Below are 25,022 nucleotides of genomic sequence, written 5' to 3'. Positions count from 1 at the left end.
CATAGAAAAGATATTTATCGCCGAAAAATGCGACAAGTTGGTGCCAGTAAACCAAGGTAGGTATTGTGGTGTCATTTGCGCGATGAAGAACAGGAGCTAGGAAGCATAGAAAAGATATTTATCGCCGAGAAAATGCGACAAGTTGGTGCCAGTAAACCAAGGTGGTATTGTGATTGTTTATTTGAATTGCTAGAATCCTCTAGAATTGCATTTTATTTATAAATAATGGAGGAATTTTCCCCATCCATCATTTATGAATCAATGATAGGCCTAGGCCCTAGCATATATTTTTTCCATCGATGTGGTCTTGTACGCTGAATTGTACGTTTCAAGCTCCTACTCTATATTTATTGCTAAGGCACTATAATACAATTCATGGAAATGATCTGAATTTTCGAGTAACTTGTGGCATCAATGGTTGCCCGGCAAGTTTTGGAATTTACAATTCGTTTTACAAGCATGTCATAAGACGCCATAAAGATGAGTATAACAATCGGCAACTTCCTGTAGCTGACGACGTTAACATCAGTAGGCCTAGAGAAGAGGTGCCAATTGAGGATGAAGTAGAACTAGTAGGCCTAGAGCTAGTTAATGAAGAAAACAATGACGATGAAGACACTTTTGCTGATAGTGTTAATGATGATTTTGATGTACAGCAGCAAGAAGGCCTACTACTACTAGAGGATGAACAAGCAGATAGGCCTGGCCCTAGTACTAAAAAAAATGCTGCTTTCTTTCTACTTAAATTAAAGGAAAGAAACAAGATTCCACAGGTAGGCTATTTTTCTTTAAAATTATAACAATTATGCATTTGTTGACATTTCTATTGGAGAAACAAGTCTATTTTTTAGGCCTAGCTGTTACTGTATACCAGTAGGGCTACTAACTAGGCCCTCCTGCCTAATTATACAACTTAATTGTGCTTTTGCAAGCATTTTTTGTGACTAATTACAGATAATATTGAGAGATCAAAATAGTATTTAAGTGTTATATTATAGCCTCCTAGGCTGTATACTGTAGGCCCCGAACTAAAAGCACAACTTATCAGTTATTTAATATTAATAACAATATTGAAATCAATATTATTTTTTTAGGCTGCAGTGCAGTCAATTATTCAAAGTACAAACAGTTTGATTACCCAGATTCTTTCATCAGTTGAAACTGAAGTGCTAACTGCCCTACAGTTATCTGAACACAAGGAGATGGTAAAAGATATTTTTAGTTCTGTACCAGATCCATTTGATGGTATACACACTGAGGCTTTGCAATCGAGTTACATAAAAGAAAATTTTAATTATGTAGAGTACAAGGAAATTGTGCTTGGAACAAAGTTCATTCGAAAAAAAAAAGGAGCAAAAAGAATTATTTGTGAAAAACCAGAGACATTTATATACATTCCTCTTCTAGACAGTTTAAATCAGCTTCTTTCAAATACAAGGATATCGGCTATGTTCGTTAAAAAACCAGACGTATGTAAACCAGGCGTGTTTTATGATATCCAGGATGGCAGTCTTTACCAAAACAGTGACTATTTTGATAAGCACGAAAACGCATTTTTATTGATACTATATCATGATGAGTTAGAAATTTGTAATCCTTTGGGAAGCAAGGCAGGTGTCCACAAAGTCGATCTGTATTATTACACAATTGGCAACATCAACCCAAAATTCAGATCCAAGAGATGTGCAGTTCGCTTGCTGGCAATTGCTAATGCTAATTTAGTAAAAAAGTATGGCATAAATCGTATCATGAGTCCAGTCGTAGATGATTTACAAAAACTGTATAATGGACATACAATGGAAATTCATGGGGTAAACCAAAAGGTTTATGGAAAGGTTTTAATGTGTGCTGGTGATACACTTGGGCAGCATTACATAGGTGGTTTTAAAGAAGGAGTCGGAGTATCTTTTCAAAAATGTCGGCATTGTATGTGCGAATTTGATGAAATGCAAACTAACTTTACCGAAGAGTCTTTCAACCCGAGAACAAAGCAAAACTATGACAGACAATGCTCTGAAATTGAAAGGGCAACAACAAAAGCTGTAAAAAAAGATTTGCAAACCACATATGGTATTAATATAAGAAGTGAATTATGTAAGCTACCAACGTTTGATGTCACACAACAGTTGCCTCAAGATATAATGCACACTTTGCTGGAAGGAACTGTGCAGTACGAAATCAGATTGGTTCTTTTACACTTCATTAAAACTGGCAAAATTACACTTAATCAAATCAATGGAGCAATTGTTAATCATGCTTATGGATACTCTGAAATCTCTGATAAACCTGGAGCAATGAGGGATTCAGTATTTAATGGTGACGAGAAGTACAAACTGAAATACAAAGCAGCTCAAGCTCACCTATTTGCGCGATTGTTGCCATTTATTATTGGACCTTTATTAGACACAAGTGATAACTACTATACATTTCTTGTTGAACTGATTCAAATAGTTCAATTGGTATTTGCACCTCTAATCAAAATTGAAAGCATTCAATATTTGAAACAACTAATTGATGAACATTTATCTAACTTCAAAGTGTTATTTCCAGATGTAAATATTACACCAAAACAACATTATCTTATCCATATTCCTTCTGCAATAAAAGCTTTAGGACCAATGGTTCGTTCATCCTGTTTCAGTTTTGAATCTGCGCATAACTATTTTAAAATAGTAGCTAGAAAACAAAACTTTAAAAAGTTGACAATGTCACTGGCTAAACGACACCAATTAAACGACTGTTGTAATTTTGGTTGTAATGAACCTGCTGACTTGCACCCACTGTTTTCAAGTGAGATTGCATATGGAGTTGTAAAGGCACTAGATAAAGTAAGCACTGATAGCTTGCAGAATATGTTTAACGAATCAGGACTATTACCTGGAATCAAGTTGGAAAACGTTTTCGAAACAAGTTGGCTAAAATTGTATGGCACAACATACAAAAAGGGGGCCGTCATTGCTGTTGGAACTGTTGGAAATCCAGAACTTCCTGTTTTTGGTATTATATCAAAAATATGGTCAATAAGTGAATACGTGTATTTTGGAGTAGATTTATTGAAATCTGTCAACTTTGATTATACCCATCAAGCCTACCTGGTTAGATTTATTGATCATTTTTCAATTTACTCAACTGAAAGGTTAGTTGACTACAACATATTCCATGTAAAAAAGGATAGATTTGGAAATAAATATGTTCCTGTAAAATATGACATTGATGACATCATTGAAGAATATGCCGAGGGAAGGAGTTATATGAACATATAAACTTTTGTGTAAATTGCAACATTGTAAAAAGTAGGAATGCAATATTAAATATTTAACACTGATTTATTTTTACTGTCATAATTTTGTACATTGAACATTTCTGTACATTGAAAATTGTGTTCATACATGATTATGTATTGTAATAATTTAATTATTTTAATTAATTTAAAATAATTTAAATTTGTAGCATATTGCATTGGTTTTTCAAGACTATTCCATAATCTAGCGCCACGGTTTGGGTTTTATTATCCAATTTTAATATCCTTTGATAGTCTATTGTATGTATCTATTTTGGGTGTAAATAGCTTGTTTAGATAATATTGTGGCACTTGGTTTATTTTATCCAACATTTTGGCTTCATTGTTATGCAGTTGAGAGTCAAGGTTTATTCAGTTTAAGTTTTGCAGGGGTTGTGTATTGGAGTCATATTTCCTTGTTTATGTAAATATTTTGGCTACTCTGTATTGTAGCATTTGTAGTGTATTTTTTTATTTTTGATCTGCCCCACACAATATTACAAATTTAGTTAAACTGTGGGGAGATAAATCTATTATACATTAGAAAAATACATGTTTTGGAACAAGACTTTTTTAAAAGTAGTACAAGCCTGGCAATACTTTATTTTAACATTATCTATTTGTTTATCACACAGATTTATCTACTGTAGATGTTTACTGGTTTTTACTTTTTGCAGCCGAACAGAATTTTCTATGTTTAATAATAACAATTTATTTGGAAGTTACAATTTTGAAACAGTGAATTTAGATCAATTTGCTAATTTTTCAAGCCTTTATTGGGTTGTTGTGTTTTATTAGGCTATGTTTTTTAATTGCTAGACATGTTTTGATATTTTGTAAATATTCATGAATTTTTGCAAGAACTTCATTTACTGTATATCAGAAGTTCTGTATCATCTGCATACATACTATTATCTGTACACTATTTACATGCTTTTGTACTAGTAGATTATTTGACATAGTGTATAAATAAGAGTGGTCCTAAAATTGATCCTTGGGGGATATAGCACTTTTTAGAATGGAGGCCATATACTTGTATTCATTATTTATAGTCTATAAACACATTTAATTAATAAATTATTACCGATCATCTATTTTTACTGTATTTTTTGTGGCTTTTTGTAAAATTTGTTTGTACATTATTTATACAGTATTCATCACCTTTTTAAACAAAATAGGTTATTTGTTTCTTGTCTAAGATTTAAAGGGCAAAATATATTAGGTGAGTTTCAGTTGTTTTATTGTTTATATTACAAAAATATAGGTGTTCTAATGTGAAATGTTGATTCAAGCAAAACAGTCTTGTTATGATAATTATAATAATTTAAGTAAATTTTTGTCAAAATATTAAAGTATTTATAAAAAGTTTGCGATTTTTGATTTAAGAAAAATATTCTTGATAAGAATAGTATGATATTAACATCTTATTTTAAGTAAAATATCTCTCAAAATAAGTATTTACAAGAATATCGCAATTCTTGATTCAAGCAAAAATATTCTTGATAAGGATATTATGATATTAACATCTTATTTTAAGTAAAATATTTCTCAAAATAAGTATTTACAAGAATATCGCAATTCTTGATTCAAGCAAAAATATTCTTATTAATGATTTTATGATATTATCATCTTATTTTAAGTAAATTATTTCTCAAAAATAAGTGTTTATAAGAATATCGCGATTCTTGATTCAAGCAAAAATATTCTTGATAAGGATATTATGATATTAACATCTTATTTTAAGTAAATTATTTCTCAAAATAAGTATTTACAAAAATATCGCGATTCTTGATTCAAGCAAAAATATTCTTGATAAGGATAGTATGATAACATCTTATTTTAAGTAAAATATCTCTCAAAATAAGTATTTACAAGAATATCGTGATTCTTGATTCAAGCAAAATATTCTTGATAAGGATAATATAATATTAACATCTTATTTTAAGTAAAATATCTCTCAAAATAAGTATTTACAAGAATATTGCGATTCTTGATTTAAGAAAAATAGTCTTGATAAGAATATTATGATATTAACATCTTATTTTAAGTAAAATATCTCTCAAAATAAGTATTTACAAGAATATTGCGATTCTTGATTTAAGAAAAATATTCTTGATAAGGATAGTATAATATTAACATCTTATTTTAAGAAAAATATTTCTCAAAATAAGTATTTACAAGAATATTGCGATTCTTGATTTAAGAAAAATAGTCTTGATAAGGATATAATGATATTAACATCTTATTTTAAGTAAAATATTTCTCAAAATAAGTATTACAAGAATATCGCGATTCTTGATTCAAGCAAAAATATTCTTGATAAGGATAGTATGATATTAACATCTTATTTTAAGTAAATTATTTCTCAAAATAAGTATTACAAGAATATCGCGATTCTTGATTGAAGCAAAAATATTCTTGATTCAAGCAAAAATATTCTTGATAAGGATAGTATACGATATTGAAATCTTATTTTAAGTAAAATATTTCTCAAAATAAGTATTAAAAGAATATCGCGATTCTTGATTCAAGCAAAAATATTCTTGATAAGGATATTATGATATTAACATCTTATTTTAAGTAAAATATTTCTCAAAATAAGTATTACAAGAATATCGCGATTCTTGATTCAAGCAAAAATATTCTTGATTCAAGCAAAAATATTCTTGATAAGGATAGTATACGATATTGACGTCTTATTTTAAGTAAATTATTTCTCAAAATTAGCATTTATAAGAATATCGCGATTCTTGATTCAAGCAAAAATATTTTTGATAGAAATAGTACAATATTTTTTCTTATTTTAAGTAAAATATTTCTGAAAATAAGTATTTTCAAGAATTTGCACAACTTGTTTTAAGCAAAAACAATCTTAATAAGGATAGTTTTATAATGACTTCTTAATTTAAGTAAAATATTTCTTAAAATAAGTAAAATTGCAAGACTTAATTCGAGAAACTTTTTCTGTCTTAGTAAAATTTTTCTTGTTTTAAGTAATTTTAAATCTTGACAAGAAAAAAATTACTTATTTCAAGAAATAAGTCTTAAAACAAGAATTTTTTTTCTTGCTAAGAATTTGAAATTTTGCTGTGTGTACACTGACCAACGGTGATACAGACACACGACTATGCATGTAAAAAGGCAGCTGGTTCAAATTGTTAGTATAACAAATGATTATATATCGAAACGAATTACTCTAACACACATATTCTAGATAACAATTATATATATTTCTTTAAAGCTTTTAAAGAAGGGGGGGGGGGGGAAAGAGGGGGGAGAGAGAAAACTAAATAGAATTTAAAACATAGCATTTTGATTTTAAAATATGATGATAGAATCGATGGAGATGAAATTTATAAAATACGCTTATATTAAACTATAATAATAATAATAATAATAATAAAAGTAATTGACCCTGACTCTTTGGGACCCACTACAGTAACTAACGATGGAATTACACCCGTTTGTGTCTTTCATGATTATCATTCGAAAACCCTACGCAAAATAAGCAGGGTAGGAGCAAGAGAAGGCACGATATATTCAATACGAATTTAAAAACGCGCACCACACATACACATTAGTAATCGACAACCATTCATCGGTTTTGTTGTTTGTTGACAAATCGCGTGTAGTTAACCTTAACTATGGTCATTAAAGAACATTTTGAGTGAAACAAATATTAAAAAAATATATACATATGTATCAAATCAATTCTCGAACCCTAGCCTAATGCCACAGCGTTACATTACGAGACACAAGAACTAACCATTCAGCTGGCTTACAATCTATCGATACCATAACATTATTAGTAATTTATCAAAAACTATATAGGGGCGCAATATCGGTAAATATAGAATCTAGGATTGGATGTATACGGCTATATGCGCGTAAAGGCAGCTGGTTCAAACTGTTAGTATACCAAATGATTATTATATCGAAACTAATTACAATTAAAAATATTTCTTTAAAGATTCGTGACCGGTCACTGTACGCTGACCAACGGTGATACAGACACACGACTATGCATGTAAAAAGGCAGCTGGTTCAAATTGTTAGTATAACAAATGATTATATATCGAAACGAATTACTCTAACACACATATTCTAGATAACAATTATATATATATTTCTTTAAAGCTTTTAAAGAAGGGGTGGGGGGGGGGATAGAGAGGGGAGAGAGAAAACTAAATAGAATTTAAAACATAGCATTTTGATTTTAAAATATGATGATAGAATCGATGGAGATGAATTTTATAAAATACGCTTATATTAAACTATAATAATAATAATAATAATAATAAAAGTAATTGACCCTGACTCTTTGGGACCCACTACAGTAACTAACGATGGAATTACACCCGTTTGTGTCTTTCATGATTATCATTCGAAAACCCTACGCAAAATAAGCAGGGTAGGAGCAAGAGAAGGCACGATATATTATTCAATACGAATTTAAAAGCGCGCACCACACATACACATTAGTAATCGACAACCATTCATCGGTTTTGTTGTTTGTTGACAAATCGCGTGTAGTTAACCTTAACTATGGTCATTAAAGAACATTTTGAGTGAAACAAATATTAAAAAAATATATACATATGTATCAAATCAATTCTCGAACCCTAGCCTAATGCTACAGCGTTACATTACGAGACACAAGAACTAACCATTCAGCTGGCTTACAATCTATCGATACCATAACATTATTAGTAATTTATCAAAAACTATATAGGGGCGCAATATCGGTAAATATAGAATCTAGGATTGGATGTATACGGCTATATGCGCGTAAAGGCAGCTGGTTCAAATTGTTAGTATACCAAATGATTATTATATCGAAACTAATTACAATTAAAAATATTTCTTTAAAGATTCGTGACCGGTCACTGTACACTGACCAACGGTGATACAGACACACGACTATGCATGTAAAAAGGCAGTTGGTTCAAATTGTTAGTATAACAAATGATTATATATCGAAACGAATTACTCTAACACACATATTCTAGATAACATATATATATATTTCTTTAAAGCTTTTAAAGAAGGGGGGGGGGGGGAGAGAGGGGGGAGAGAAAACTAAATAGAATTTAAAACATAGCATTTTGATTTTAAAATATGATGATAGAATCGATGGAGATGAAATTTATAAAATACGCTTATATTAAACTATAATAATAATAATAATAAAAGTAATTGACCCTGACTCTTTGGGACCCACTACAGTAACTAACGATGGAATTACACCCGTTTGTGTCTTTCATGATTATCATTCGAAAACCCTACGCAAAATAAGCAGGGTAAGAGAAAGAGGAGGCACGATATATTCAATACGAATTTAAAAGCGCGCACCACACATACACATTAGTAATCGACAACCATTCATCGGTTTTGTTGTTTGTTGACAAATCGCGTGTAGTTAACCTTAACTATGGTCATTAAAGAACATTTTGAGTGAAACAAATATTTAAAAAATATATACATGTGTATCAAATCAATTCTCGAACCCTAGCCTAATGCTACAGCGTTACATTACGAGACACAAGAACTAACCATTCAGCTGGCTTACAATCTATCGATACCATAACATTATTAGTAATTTATCAAAAACTATATAGGGGCGCAATATCGGTAAATATAGAATCTAGGATTGGATGTATACGGCTATATGCGCGTAAAGGCAGCTGGTTCAAATTGTTAGTATACCAAATGATTATTATATCGAAACTAATTACAATTAAAAATATTTCTTTAAAGATTCGTGACCGGTCACTGTACACTGACCAACGGTGATACAGACACACGACTATGCATGTAAAAAGGCAGCTGGTTCAAATTGTTAGTATAACAAATGATTATATATCGAAACGAATTACTCTATCACACATATTCTAGATAACAATTATATATATTTCTTTAAAGTTTTGTGACCGGTGTGTACACTGACCGACTGTGATACAGACACACGCCCTGCCAATTTCTATTGTAATCATCTGTAAAAGCAAAGCAGACCGATCGCGTGTAGTTAACCTTCATCGCAAAGGATAAAAATCGACAGTATGGAGTTTTAGTTTCAAACTTTAATTGGAAGTTGTAGTGAATGCTTGTTGCAATAAAGTAATCATGAACGTCAGCCAGTCAGAAGATGAGTTTTTTTTCGGCTTTCATTCACACACCGTATGCAGACCGGAAGATAACATGAAATGTGTTCGTGTTCATTTGCTACATAGACTGATAGCAGACACTATTTTAAAACAATGTAGGAAAACACATTTATTCGAATCTCTATATAAGTTACGCGATGTGATCACTGAAGTAGACCACATTAGATGTGCAGCGTACGGTGATTTGGAGTTGTCATTCCAAATCGGTGTTCATACAAACATCGACGACACAGCGAGAAGTCCTCTGTGTTACTGGCCAAAGTTTCTACTCGAAATGCGTGAATGGATACACATTGCGACTGGTCATTTTTACAATATGGTAACTTTGACAAGAGCGGAGGATTCAGCGGAATGCTATCTTAATGATGTACAAAGAAGCAAAGTAAGTCCTGTATGCATTATGTCTCTGGGACCTACTAGAATCTGTAGATTCGAACACCGCACCAACAAAAACATTAAACCGGTAAACATAAAAATGGAGCACGGTTCGATGCTGGTAATAAATTCTGAAACAATCAATGAATGGTCAAGAACTGTACCAAAGATAGATGGAATAGGAAGCACCAGCATATTGACATTTATGAACATTGAAAGGTAGTAGGCCTATAGTAACATCAATTTTACAACAAACAATGTATTGTAGTGAATTCTTGGAGCGGTAACGTTAAATCATGAACGTCAGCCAGCCAGTAGAAGACACACACATCCCGTATGCAGAGCAGAACGAAACATGAAAATATATCTGCTACATAGAAAGATTTCTACTCGAAATGCATTGCGACTGGTCATTTTTACAATATGGTAACTTTGACAAGAGCGGAGGATTCAGCGGAATGCTATCTTAATGATGTACAAAGAAGCAAAGTAAGTCCTGTATGCATTATGTCTCTGGGACCTACTAGAATCTGTAGATTCGAACACCGCACCAACAAAAACATTAAACCGGTAAACATAAAAATGGAGCACGGTTCGATGCTGGTAATAAATTCTGAAACAATCAATGAATGGTCAAGAACTGTACCAAAGATAGATGGAATAGGAAGCACCAGCATATTGACATTTATGAACATTGAAAGGTAGTAGGCCTATAGTAACATCAATTTTACAACAAACAATGTATTGTAGTGAATTCTTGGAGCGGTAACGTTAAATCATGAACGTCAGCCAGCCAGTAGAAGACACACACATCCCGTATGCAGAGCAGAACGAAACATGAAAATATATCTGCTACATAGAAAGATTTCTACTCGAAATGCATTGCGACTGGTCATTTTTACAATATGGTAACTTTGACAAGAGCGGAGGATTCAGCGGAATGCTATCTTAATGATGTACAAAGAAGCAAAGTAAGTCCTGTATGCATTATGTCTCTGGGACCTACTAGAATCTGTAGATTCGAACACCGCACAAACAAAAACATTAAACCGGTGAACATAAAAATGGAACACGGTTCGATGCTGGTAATAAATTCTGAAACAATCAATGAATGGTCAAGAACTGTACCAAAGATAGATGGAATAGGAAGCACCAGCATATTGACATTTATGAACATTGAAATGTATAGTAACATCAATATTACAACAAACAATGTATTGTAGTGAATTCTTGGAGCGGTAACGTTAAATCATGAACGTCAGCCAGCCAGTAGAAGACACACACATCCCGTATGCAGAGCAGAACGAAACATGAAAATATATCTGCTACATAGACAGATTTCTACTCGAAATGCGTGAATGGATACACATTGCGACTGGTCATTTTTACAATATGGTAACTTTGACAAGAGCGGAGGATTCAGCGGAATGCTATCTTAATGATGTACAAAGGAGCAAAGTAAGTCCTGTATGCATTATGTCTCTGGGACCTACTAGAATCTGTAGATTCGAACACCGCACAAACAAAAACATTAAACCGGTGAACATAAAAATGGAACACGGTTCGATGCTGGTAATAAATTCTGAAACAATCAATGAATGGTCAAGAACTGTACCAAAGATAGATGGAATAGGAAGCACCAGCATATTGACATTTATGAACATTGAAATGTATAGTAACATCAATATTACAACAAACAATGGATTGTAGTGAATTCTTGGAGCGGTAACGTTAAATCATGAACGTCAGCCAGCCAGTAGAAGACACACACATCCCGTATGCAGAGCAGAAACATGAAAATATATCTGCTACATAGACAGATAGCAGACATTATTTTAATACAAATGCTAGAAAACTAGTATTTGGACGTTTATGAACATTAATTAATTTATCAATGCATCATGTGACAATTTGAATTATCTTTATTTTATTACAAAATACTAATAAATGTTTCGAGTGTAAAACAATCAAGCATAGATTCTCTTTATTACTCTCAGTGTTTTATGTGTGTGAATAATGCAGTCCTGATCCTGATAGAGCAGTAACACGCATCCGTATCCAATTATTACTTCGACCTCAATGACAGTGTGCGTCAATGTTTAAGCATTCAGTTTTCACACAAGAGAGAACATACATCCCCTTATACAAAATATGTTCATAACCTTCTAGATCATTCCTTATACTTCTCACTCAATTATCAATTCCTTATCCCTTTATTAATTCATTATCCCTTTATCGACAACATCGCGTTACAGAACTTCTATAATAAAACTAAAATATACCCATTTATAGAAACACAGTATAATTATTGTCTGTCACGCGGCGTATAACGCAGGTATAATATTTGTCAATAGAGGACGCACTACTTATTGTATTCGTTATCAGGACTACAAAATACTATAGGCCCTACACGCCGTTTAAATTATAATAATATCAATTCATTATCCCTTCATCGATAACAAACACGTTGTCTTCTTCTAATATACCGTTTAGTATAACTTCGAATACACTTTCAACAAATCACTTCCGAATTCAATAGATTACTTCCGATTCAATAGATTATCAACATTCAAGAAAAAAGCATTTGTTCAGTTCAGTGGACTCATATTACCATCCGTTCTATTAATAATGGATCTACATGAAATTTTACACACTTAAACAATGAATACGGGGATTCTCTGTAACGTTTCTTTTTTTAAAATAAACAACATTTTTTATAAATCTCTGCCTACAGTATATTACATAGATGTTTTCAATCTTCAAAGTACGTCTTCTATTAAAATTTGTTTATCACCTATTTCAATATAAAATATTTAAGTAATTGATATTGATATTTACAATCAATCGAAAATCTTTAAAAAACCAATCTATTAAAATTAGACCTACCATCTATGCTTGATCATTAAATAATTAATGTGGATGTTACAATCATCAAAATATGCCTTATATTAAAATGACCATCAAATAAATGGAAGGTTTATTCCAGAGTACAGGACCTGGATGTGGTAGATGGACACTTAACAGTAAACCACAGTAAGAATTTTGTTGATCCAATAACAGGAGTCCACACTCAAAACATAGAATCCTACTGGAATCGTGAAAAATTAAAGTTAAAAAGAATGGGTGTAAATGGGAATGGTTACCGGAATACCTTGACGAATTTATGTGGCGAGAAAGATATGGCATAATATAAATTAAACAGATTAAGTAAGTTAAAATAGTATATGTTCCTTGTGCCTTATTAAATAATGTTAAAGTTCTTGTGCCTTATATTTGAATAAAGTTTGAAGAATGTATTTTTCGATCTATCGATTTTTTTCTTGTTGTTTGTAGAGGCTATTTGATTCAACTGTTGAGAAAAAAACAAACATGGATGTATTTATATAAATTAAAATATAAATTGGATATTTTATATAAATTAAAACATAAATTAAATACGATTAAAATGTATGTATATGAATCTTTTTCTTGATCTTTTCTTGTTATTTGTAGAGGCTACTTGATTTAACTGTTGATTAAAAAAACATGTTAGGGCCTATATAGTGTAAAATACGATATAATTTACAGACACATAATAAAAGCTATAGGCTAACTACAGCAGCAGTTTTGTTTTTGTTTTTCTCAAACACAGTGAAATACAAAACAATTGGCACAATGACACAAACAATAGAAGCCTCAACAAGCCTGACACACCCAACCCAACATATTGACTAACACCCCTATAAATAATAATGGAATAGTCCTATATTCAATACATGCCGAAAACTCAGGTTGATCCGCTTTATTTGCCTGTCGTGTTTATATATTATATTCATGAAATGTATTATTTGAAACTCGTACTTACTTTTTTAATACCTTATTCATTTGTTTTATTATTGATTGAAAGAAAGAAAATAAATGTTTACGTTGAATTGTTGAATTTATAGTCAACAACTATTTGAAATTGAAGCCACATGGTCGACTCATGGTCGACGATATCGCCCATGCTGGAAAATAATTTGAGTAAATAATTACATTTTATGAAGAAAAATAGTAGAAATTCATATAATATTGAACATTTCTACTTTCCAAAATGTGTCAAATAAGTATTTAATGATAATTTATGCATTTCGGATCTTCTAAATTTTATTTTTTTCATTTATTTGATTTTTTAAATTAAATTGGTTTTATTACTAACCCTATTTTAAATGGTACGTTCCATGCGGCACTAACGCGCATGCGTAGCTTCAGTTAAAAAGCAACTTTGGACTGTACCATTTTGTAGAAAGGTAATTTTATAAATGTAATTTATTTTGCTTATTATTATTGTCGTTTAAAATTGTTTTATGTATTGTATGTAAATAAAATAATTTGGTTGTGTTTCAGGGAACAATATAAAATTTGCTATAATGTTAAACAGATGGTTGTGGTGTTGAACAAACAGTATCCTTTCTATTTTCTAGTGGACCAAATAAAATGTCTTATATCTTCTACTACTAGTACTAACTACCCTAGTGACAACCCGTCAACCGATTCAGTTCCAAACCAATACAATCATTCACGAAAACATCACCTCAAGAGGAATATTTGTTGCCACAGACACTTACCTTTATTTTAGTGATGTTAATAAAGAGGCTGCAGTGAGGGTTGCCTAGGTATAGTACTAGGATTTAGCAGCTATTGTCGAATTATATCTATTGTGTAAGTGGTTGAATTGCATTTGTTCAGTAGTAGTAGTACTAGTACATTGCATTGTTGTGAACACATAATAAATACACACTATTGCTTAACAATCTCTTTCGGTTTTTGGGTAGCCCTGAAAAGGGCTGTTTGGTTTGAGATTGTTTGCGGTTTGTGGTAGCCCTGAAAAGGGCTGTTTGGTTTGAGGTAGCCCTGAAAAGGGCTGTTTGGTTTGAGTTTTTTTTTTTTTTTTTTTTAGGGTTTGGCTGCCAACATGGATGGCGATGTCTTCACCCAATGTTCCTTCATTGCACTGGTCAGAATACCAAGGTCATCGTTGAATCCACGGATGTTGGACTTGAGGGTGTTAAGCTGAGCGTGCATGCTCTCCCCTCCCTGCTCTCCATGGAATCCCAATCCGAACTTCCATCTTCTTATCCATTCAGACACATGTTCTTCCAGAATGTGCATCTTGGGAGCCTCTGTTTCTTGAAAGTGTTTCCGAAAGAACTGCACATAATCTTCAATGTCTGATTCTTCAGAGACAAAAAAAAATATGTAATAGATAGACAGACAGGCTAGATAGACAGACAGGCTAGATAGACAGGCTAGACAGACAGACAGGCTAGACAGGTTAGACAGGCTAGACAGGTTAGACAGACAGGCTATCAGGCTAGACAGACAGACAGGCTAGAGATACAGGCCAGACAGATAGGCTAGAGAGACAGGCCAGACAGCCAGGCAAATTTAACTCAATATATTTACAAAAATATTGTTGGTGCTGAAAGAAACTCATCGAAGAATTTAGTGGAGCAGCTGAAGTTGAGATTTTAGTAGAAAAATAATAAGTATTGATTTTACCAAGCTTCAATATCATCTCCTCTGTGAAAAATGAGGCACAATTGTATTGCCTGTGGCAGTTCCCAAACAAATTAAATAATCTTCCATATTTTGTTGTGACACTGACAACATTCTCTTTAATTTCTGGGCTGAGTTCTATTGCAGTCTTGCATATTTTTGTCATAAGTGTTTTGATATTTTCAGGCTGAAAGTAAATAATTCAATGATAAAATGAATAGTATAGTATAAAAGTCAAATGACAATGACATTACTATAATTATATAACATAAATGAAATACCTTGCAGCACTTATGAATATGGTTACCGACAAACGATTTGCCGTGATATGCCTGTCTGTTAACCCTGAAGGATTTCAGCACATCATCAAGTTTTGCCACCAAAGGCCCTTTTCTCACTTCAGGTAAGTCTTTAGAAATATGGACTGCTTCAGCTCTCTAAAACCAATAAATATATTGTTAGAAAATAAAATAATTCTAAGGAAAAATGCCACCTGTATAGAAATGTTTTCTAATTGTCTGATTTAAACTTACAACTTGTGCCTCTTGTGCCTCTTGGCTTTGAATCTCGCTAATTATACTCTCAGTTGTTCCACTGGTGTCACCCAATAGCATAAAGACACTTAAGTAATCTTTAAGTTGGTCTATTCCATTGCGTATGTCTTCTGCCTTGTTTTCTAGGTCTTTGATTTGATTTGACATGGCAACGTGCTTTAAGAATGTGGGGATATTGGTAGGAGTTTCGAGACTGTTTTGAAGCAATGCACTATCAGTAGACTTTAAAATGATGTCGTCCAGTTGCTGGCAAGCTGACTCCAGACTGTTGAAGTTTTTTAAATATAAGCCTAGGCTTATATGTAAGCCAGGAGGACATACCTATTTAAAAAAGTGAGGGAGCAAAATAATTACCTTGTTTTATGAAATTTAAGAGTCATGCAAGCTTTTAGAAAATAATGTTTTAATACCTACATGGTCAATGGGAACTTGTATCAAAGGGCTGGCAATTACATTATTGTAGTTCTTTGCTTTTGAAATATTACCACCAGCCTCTCTGAACCTGTCCAAGTCTTTCTTCAGAGTGTCCAATGTCCTTGGGAGTTGGGATTTGTGTTTTTTGGTTACATGGCACCACAAGCAGTAATGTCGTCCTTTAAAACAAAATTTAATACACATTTGCTTTCAAATATCCATCATTTATTAATTGCTAATAATTGCAGTACTGTACCTGTAATACATATATTGTTTGTTTACCGTTTGCACCCGTTAGGCCATATATACGAGCCAAATACTCGTAGTCACCGAATACGAACACTTTGACTTGTTTTCCCCTATTAAGAAAATGAAGCCAGTTAATAATTTGTCTTAATTTACACAAATATATTTGTACAATTTTGTGCAATATTTTAATTTTACAGATAAATGGTATATTTACCTTAATGTGGAATTTTGCAGCTCTTCGAGTTGAGGCAAGATATCCTTGAGGCCAGTTCTTAAATTAAAACTGGAATCGGTGGCCTCAAAGCAATTGATGATGATTGTATTATTTTGGGCATTGGGGCGTGGTACATGGCAAAGCTGAAGCATCTGCTTGAAATTTCCACCACCCTTGTCCCCTCCGATCTTTACCCACATCTCATCTGATGGGATGTGGCCATCGTGCCATGTTAGAAGATTTAATCTGTAAAAGGTATTGATATTTATTTGATTCATTTTTTAAAATTCAGTAATTAAATTAAATCTGTTAATGAAAGCAAATAAAAAACCTACTTTTCTAGTTCATCATATTGCTGGCAGATTTTTTTGTTGAGACTTGCAACAGAAACACATGCAGTTTTTTGGATGATTGTATCCCCTGTGTCATTGCAGGAATGTGCCATAGGGACGTATTCAGAAATGATGTTGTCGTCAATGATGATGTTTTTTTGGTGCCTCATTTTTGCCTCGCATTCTGTGCTGACACCATATTTTTTTAGCCAGCTTTAAAAAAAAAATAAAATATTAAAAACTATAATGTTGAGGGTGTTCGATTCAGATACTGCAGAATGTTGATTTGTTATTTACCATTTCAGTTCTCTGTTTTTTTTCCATGTTAGGCCAAGATTTGTTTTTAAAGATAGCAAATCACCAGTTGGAAGACGTATCGGACTTTTAAATTGAGAAAACTCATCATCTCTTTGAGCTTCTGAATCTCCTCCACTTACTGCCGACCGTAAATCATCGATGAATTTACTTCTGTTGTGAACAGTTCTCCAGCCTGCATCAGATGAGCTTTTTCGTGGTATCGGCATCGCCATTGTTTTTAGTTTCTGGTTTTTGAAAAAAGGTAATACATTTCTATAGTTGGTGTTATTTTTAGTAATAAAATTAAGTAAACTTGTTAGTTTTTATTGAATTTAAGTTTTAAGTTTTTTGTAATAATTAACAATTTGATTATACAGTAATAACCATTAAAAAAGTACCTTTCCTTTAACACTAAACTCAGTTGTGTTGTTGTTCGACTGTTTCAATTTTGCTTTTAGGATGTGTAGACCAACTTCCTCCATCAGTGGCGTTACTGGAGTACCAAGTGGATGGTTTAATATGTCATCTATTTGGTTCGTTTGTTGTAATTGATCACGAGGAGTGACTGGCGTTGATGTTAAGTTAGTTGGCGATGATAGATAACAGTGGTCTGGCAGGCATACATGGTCACTGATACATTTACATTTCACTACAGTACGACATCTTTTACATACAACAGGAACAGACAGATAACATTCAGCAAAGATTGACTGAACATCGTTAATACATGAAAAATGCACAGGTACATTACATACAGAACATTGGACAGTATCACAATCCATATACAACGGTTGAATGCAGGACTTGCACATAACGTGATGGCAAGATGTAACCACAGGAAAAGACGAAACAAGTTTACAAATACCACATTTAAAATTATCAAGTGAACTAGAAACATGAAAGGAGCCAGAAATTGGCTGAAGAAACGGAGGCTTTAAGTTTTTAAAATGTGTTTCCACTGCAACGGTAGTTGCATGTTTTATTTTATAGCTTTCAGTTGCTAAACCTCTTTTCTTCTTCTTCGGTCTACCGCCACTTTTCTGTGTCTCAAATTGGGCACATGTACTACAGTCGCCTGTTCTATGATGGGGTTGCCACTGGGTTACATTGCATGGTTTGTTTTTTTGCAAACATCCCATGCACAGCAGACAGAAATAATTGGGGTGAACACCATCAATATCTTGCAAAATGTTGATGTTTAAAGCAGTTGAAAATTGTGGTTGAAAGTTGGAACAAGCAAACTGCCTGATTTCCTTGCCTCCTTGTCTGGAGGCATAAGGTTTTAGCCTGTTCCCACATATACGACACAAGTAATTTAGATTTATAACATGCTTTTCCATATTCAATTTTAATAAAAGAATGACGTTTTACACAGTGAGGCCTATACTAATATTAATATATTACTAGTATTATTTTGTTAAAGTACAGGAAATAGTCTTCTACATCGACCTGAAATAAAAAAAAAATTAGAATAGGCTCAACATCAAGAGTGCATTTTAAGTTTTATTTGATAATAAATAAATAGTATCTTAGAATTGAATAATGACAAAAAACTCTGAAAATTTAATTATTACAGAAATTATATGCCTTGTATATTAATTAATGTTTTTATAATGATACTTTTGGTAATTTGATATGCCTATACTAAAATCGTTTTTTATAATTGTTTTTGCTCACTAAAAATTTTGAAAATTTCACTAAGTATGTATTATTATATTAAAAGTAAACATATATTCTTACCGTAGTTATACGACTTTTAATTGTCTTTTTCGTCGGCGCGATTGTTTGTTTATCGTTGCCAAGTAACGAAACTACGAAGGTATGTTTACGCCCTCTATTGATGAGTGACGTAACCAGGAAGTATCGAATTTCAGGCTTTTGCATAGCGAGCGAACATACGTGGGTACCGCACCACCACCACCACACAACAACACACACACGCGGGCTCAGCACCAGATTTTAAAGTTGTTAGAGGAGATGTAAGTAATATTGAATTTACTTTGTTGTAGTAGGTCTTTCGCCTCCTCCTAGTTAGTAACTAGGAGGAGGCTAGTAATTATTAGCAGTAGTAGCCTACAGCCTATGCCTTGTGTAAGACTGGGCCTAGCTAGATAGAAGGGATACAATTCTACTACTTATTTATTTAATAATTTTATTAAGTTATAACCTTTTTGGAGAAAAGCCTATGCCCTTTTTTATGTATGTAAAACCATTATTTTATGGTACAACCATGAAGTTATTTTAATTTATATCCGGACCATGGATGGATAAGCATGGTTAATTACTGATAAGCAGGAGACCGACTAATTTAAATAAACAATTATTAATAGTACTGTATAATTAATAAACACAATGCAATCTTTTATAATGTCTGTAAAGGAATAATATTATTTGTTGTTAATATTATTTTATTGACTATTGTTTTTCATTTTTCAAGGTGTTGCACTCACAGTCGGTTTCTAAGAAACCGTTATCACCTTGGGTTATCTGCAGTGAGTAAAGCTTATTGGATGGAACCAAACCGAAAGTATGTGGTGGCAAAACCAGTGGCTTCAATTGACGTTTCATCAGCAAAGGCCAAACAAAGAAAACTAGATGAGTCGATTGATGAGGGCACCCCAGATCCACCAGTTTCAACTACTACAACATCAGTGGAAACACGCACAACGGCTTTCCATGTCATGAATGACCCAGGGCTTGCATTCCTTGTCGAGGAGCTGGCACTGATTGCACCAAAATCTGTAGTCCTGAGTACTTTGCCTAAATACTGTGAGGCATTTGTTCCAGTAGAGGTTGAGGAAAAGTTTCCACCTGTTATGAGCAAGCTGTATGATGCAGAGGCGCTGATGCTTTCGTATCCTGAGCTGTACTGTCTGTTGTCATGTACTCAATTGGTAATGTTGAACTTAAAATTGAGTACTTTTGACGGACACCACCGATGACCCCCACATGAATTCGTAAATGAGCAATTTTTCTTATGGTTTCCACCTCAAGAGCAGACAGCTGTTGTTTTCCCTTCTTAAAAGCAGGAATCTTTGCTTCGCAACCATAAAACCCAGCATCATCTTTTATGTCAAAACCTCGGTCGGCAAGGATGACATCCCCAGGTAGCAGATAATCAAAAAAATCTGACGTCAATGTTATGGTCTTATCTGTACCTCTGCCTCCCCATGCTGCAGACAAATATGAAATTTACCTGCATGGAGTGCAGCCAATTAAAAACTTTACTGTATTGTGGTGCTTGTAGCTGAAAAACAGTTGTGCCCTCGCTTCAAGACTTGAGGGCCGCTCGCAAAAAACCTCAAAACAGTCAATTATTACTGCTACCTTCGACTCCAATGCAATTCGAAATTGCATTGGCATGGTTTTCCACAACACCTCCCTTTCTGGCCATACAATAAGCTCTTGTTCCGCATAGACATGGCATCCAGTCCCGTATTAAAAACTCGACACTGTTGAGTCACTTATATGAAATCGGTACGCAATGTCCTGATTTCTAAGGTTCAGTCTAAGTTTGAACAGTACAATTAGTAACTGCTGGAATCGACTTACTGATGTTCTACTCGGGAATCTTTTTTTAACTAGTTCAAAAACCAACATCAATACTGCAAATGAAGGCAACCCTGTGTAGAAATGAGTTCGCTCATTGTCATTTTTAAAAGTTAACTCTGTTATTGGCGACTCCTGTAACAAGGCCTGTGACTGGGCCTGTAAGACATCTATGTCAGCACAACACATAGTAGAGTTTGGTGTTGATATGTCAACACAGAGACATATGTTTTCTACAGGAGAAACATCTTCCATATTAGCCTCACCTAATTGGAGATCTAACAAAACTTCCACAGCAATACATTTCTTTTTTTTTTTCAGTTCTTTTTTGTGACCTTTCGTATCGCTCCTTATCACGTTTTGCGGTGTGATCATCCAGGTCCAGCCTGCCCATGTCTTGAGTTGGAGCCCAACATTAGCGAACGTATGTACACTACGTTGCCCCTCGCAGTACTCGTTCCACAATGTTGTAAGTCTCTCGTTTGCCACCTTGCTGCCTGTTCGTGTTCTTCTCAATTCATCTCTGTATATCATCTCTACATTGATCGATACTGTCGAATTTCTTGGATGGTTACTAAATGTGAACATAAGCCGATTTAAAAAGGCATGTTTAACCGATTTATCATGCACGTCCGATCAGTGTGACAGCGCCCTCCATTTCTCCAATATGCGCCGGGCCCATGTGTGGATCGAGGCTAAGAATCAAACTTTTCAAACGACAAATTACAGTTAATTATCAAACTTAAATAGTAGTATATGAACTGGAACTAAATAATTTGATTTAACTTACCACGTAGACAACGCTGGTCGAGTCCTTCTTACAACAGAGCATATTTTATACTTATAGATACAATAAACCGTGTTAATCAAAACCCGAAAAGTAAGGTTGTGAATGAGCAGCATACGCAAAGTAAACATACGTAACCAAGTAACTTTGCGCGCCTTTTCAATGGCACATGATTACGCAACTTCAACTATTATCATGATTTGACAAGTGCCTGAAACTTTATTTTTCCTGGTTGAAATGAAATCATTAATAGGAATTACTTTAAAAAAATATTATACTGTATACTGAGATGAAGTGAGGTCATGTCAATTTTTTTTAAATAAGTATGTAAGTATGCTTTGTATTGGAATAGGTTTGTGCACGCTGCATAAGTCCTTTGTACGCTGGACAAAGATTTCTGTGCAATCTATAATACATGTGACCTTTGAATAGTTCTCACTAAAGCAACTCTTGTTTCTTCTTCGTTCCTAGCACCTCCAAATTGGAATTCATACTTGTCCTGCCGCAGCTCTCCATACTCCATCAAGTCGTTTAGTATGTTTTCATTTAACAGCCTAGCTCTATCAGCTTTTTCCACCATGCCTTTGTGATTGTCATCTATGTGCTGCTTCTTATCTTCTGCTAAGGTTTGTGTTCTTTCTGCATCAATTTGTTTGTTTCGCAAACAAGCATTCTGGCCTTTGAAAGTAATCTTCCTTAAATCTGATTTTTTTGAAAGCCATTCCAACGTCTTATTGCATCACTATCTTACTTTCCACACAACTCAAACTGTTTCGGAGTTCGGAGCTGTAATTGTCAGTAATCCAAATACTCTCTCACCACTAATATTATTACTTGTACATGTTCTTTTAACTCATAGCTGGTGGTGTTGTTTACCTTTCTAGAGGGGCTTATCTCTCCCAGTGGCTCTTTGCACTAATGTTGTTAATCTTTTCCATAAAAAACACAGGGGAGCGAAGGGATCTGTTCAACCTGGTAGGATGCGTCTCACTGTCCGGTTCGTTGTGGAACATGTATGGCAGATATCTACAGTGTACCTAGTATATACCTGGTATAACGGTAAGCTGAACCACTATCAGGAGGGATTGAGATTGTGTCAACATGTATTTCCTAATTAAGACTACTGTCTTGAATGAATGTGTCTCGAGGATACAGATGTTTTAGAAATTTCTCGATCTTTTTTGTTTTTATTGCGACGTCACACGATATGTGTGGGTGCGCCGGGGGATGGATCGAGGCTAAGAATCAAACATTTCTTTTAACGACAAATTACAGTTAATTATCTATCTTAAATAGTAGTATATGATGTGGAACTAAATAATTTGACTTAACTTACCACATGGACGATGTTGGTCGAGTCCTTCTTACAGCAGAGCATATTTAGCAGTGATATAATAAAACTTGTTCATCAAAACGCGAAAAGTAAGGTTGTGAAGGAGCATACGAAAAGTAAACATACGTAACTTTGCGCGCCTTTTCAGTGTCACATGATTTTTTTTTTAATATGTATGTATGCAAGTGTTAAAAATAAGAAAAAGAAACATTAATGTGTTAGTATTTTTATAGCCGTCATTAGTTTCTTTCTTCTTTGTTGCTAGCACCTCCAAATTCGAATTCATACTTGTCCTGCCGCAGCTCTCCATACTGCATCAAGTCGTTTAGCGTGTTTTCATTTAACAACCTAGCTCTATCAGCTTTTTCCACCATGCCTTTGCGATTGTCATCTATGTGCTGCTTCTTATCTTCTGCTAAGGTTTGTGGTCTTTCTGCATCAATTTGTTTGCTTCGCAAACCAAGCATTCAGGCCTTTGAAAGTAATTCTTCCTTATCTGATTTTTTTGAAAGCCATTCCGACGTCTTATTGCATTTATGCATTATGTTACTTTTCACATACTGAAACTGGCATTCGAAGCTCACTTTATGTAATGGTCAGTAATCCAAATACTCTCTCTGTCTTGAATGTGTCTCGAGGATACAGATGTTTTAGAAATTTCTCTATCTTTTTTCTTTTTGTTCCGACTTCACACGATGCGCCGGGCCCATTTCCCACGCCTTTCTGTTATGAAAGATGGTTGCACAAGATGACATGTCGGTTGCCTGAAAGCAAAATGTGTTATCCTTTTTAAACTGTCGTGATATTATTACAACTAAATTTCTAATGCGATGATATTCCTATAATGATCATCAATACCTGTAAATCTATTTACAGTATTTCCCGCCAGGAAGTTGATTCTAATTAAGAAAGGTTGCACAAGATGATTCTATATCAGATTGCACCTGTATACTAATGATGATGAAATGCCTAACATCAATATCTGAAGAACCTCTCCATTTGGCAAGTCTTTACATGCAGCAAAGGCATCTTATGGCTCATAAACATGAGTAACCCCCACCAATGATTATTGGTAATAGTAACCAAGAATTTCCTCATTTCTGTCATGGTGGTTTTTTAATTTAAAAGTGTAATATCTGCATTTGCTATTAATTGTTTCTGTGAGCTCGTCTTCTCTCAGCTTAAAGCCAGCAGCGCCAAACTGCTTCTGCTCCTGTAGGATGGTTGATGTGGTTTTTTGTTTTTGGACACAATGGCTTCTTATTTGCCAATTCGCCATTTCCTTTTCAGTAAAAATAACTGACATCAGTGCTTTTAGCAATAAACTTGGCTTTTTTGTCTTTCTTAGAAGGCTTTCGTATGCGCTAACCTCCATGGTGATAGCAATGTGTAATGTAGACCACCTATGGTGATGATTGAACATCTAAAAATTCTTGTGTTACCTTCATATTCCATAGCGTTAGCTGACCCCTCATGATTTACATTGCGCTCCAACTGATGCTATAGTTTCTTCACCATTTCTTCTATCGAACTCGACTTCCTTTGAAGCCATGTTTGCTTGCTTGTTTGCATAATATTTTTCTGAAGAATTTATTACAATGTTAAATGTTTGTTTTATTTGTTCTGATTTGGTATAACTTTTTTGACAATACAGTACAAAGATTGACTTGCTTAAAAATAACAAAAAGTTAAAATACTTCTTAAATTTATGTACATCTTAACAACATGCACATTGAAAGCAATATACACAAAAATAAAATTTTAGATTGTAATCTTATAAAATTTCAATCAAGATAATTTCTGAACACAAATTGAACAGTCTTGTACAGAAGTCAGAGGTCACTCTTTATTTTTTTAAATGAATTGTTACTTACCCAATGTGTTGTTTTATCATACTTTACCAAGGTTATTTTAACCTGATGTTATAGCTAACACTGTTAGATTATTAATTGATGTT

At 33.6% G+C, this 25,022-nt stretch overlaps 2 protein-coding genes across 2 annotated transcripts; one reads left to right on the top strand and one right to left on the bottom strand.

Annotated features, from left to right (window-relative positions):
* Positions 1–1,202: 1,202 nt before the first annotated feature.
* On the top strand, positions 1,203–3,263 carry LOC144838257 (uncharacterized). Its single transcript, XM_078693609.1, has one exon. It carries the CDS (start codon positions 1,203–1,205, stop codon positions 3,261–3,263), a length of 2,061 nt encoding a protein of 686 aa, XP_078549735.1.
* A 16,947-nt stretch (positions 3,264–20,210) lies between these two features.
* On the bottom strand, positions 20,211–21,479 carry LOC144838256 (uncharacterized). Its single transcript, XM_078693608.1, is given in 1 exon segment — positions 20,211–21,479. A coding segment is annotated over 1 exon segment (1,269 nt).
* Positions 21,480–25,022: the final 3,543 nt, after the last annotated feature.

The sequence above is a fragment of the Antedon bifida genome, chromosome 3, assembly GCF_963402885.1.
Source record: "Antedon bifida chromosome 3, ecAntBifi1.1, whole genome shotgun sequence".
NCBI lineage: Eukaryota > Metazoa > Echinodermata > Crinoidea > Comatulida > Antedonidae > Antedon > Antedon bifida.
The sequence above is the reverse complement of the archived record's forward strand: the minus strand, read 5'-3'. Positions and strand labels throughout refer to the sequence as shown.

Coding starts and splice junctions, on each gene's coding strand:
- LOC144838257 (XM_078693609.1), top strand. CDS start 1,203: ATGGTAAAAGATATTTTTAGTTCTGTACCAGATCCATTTGATGGTATA.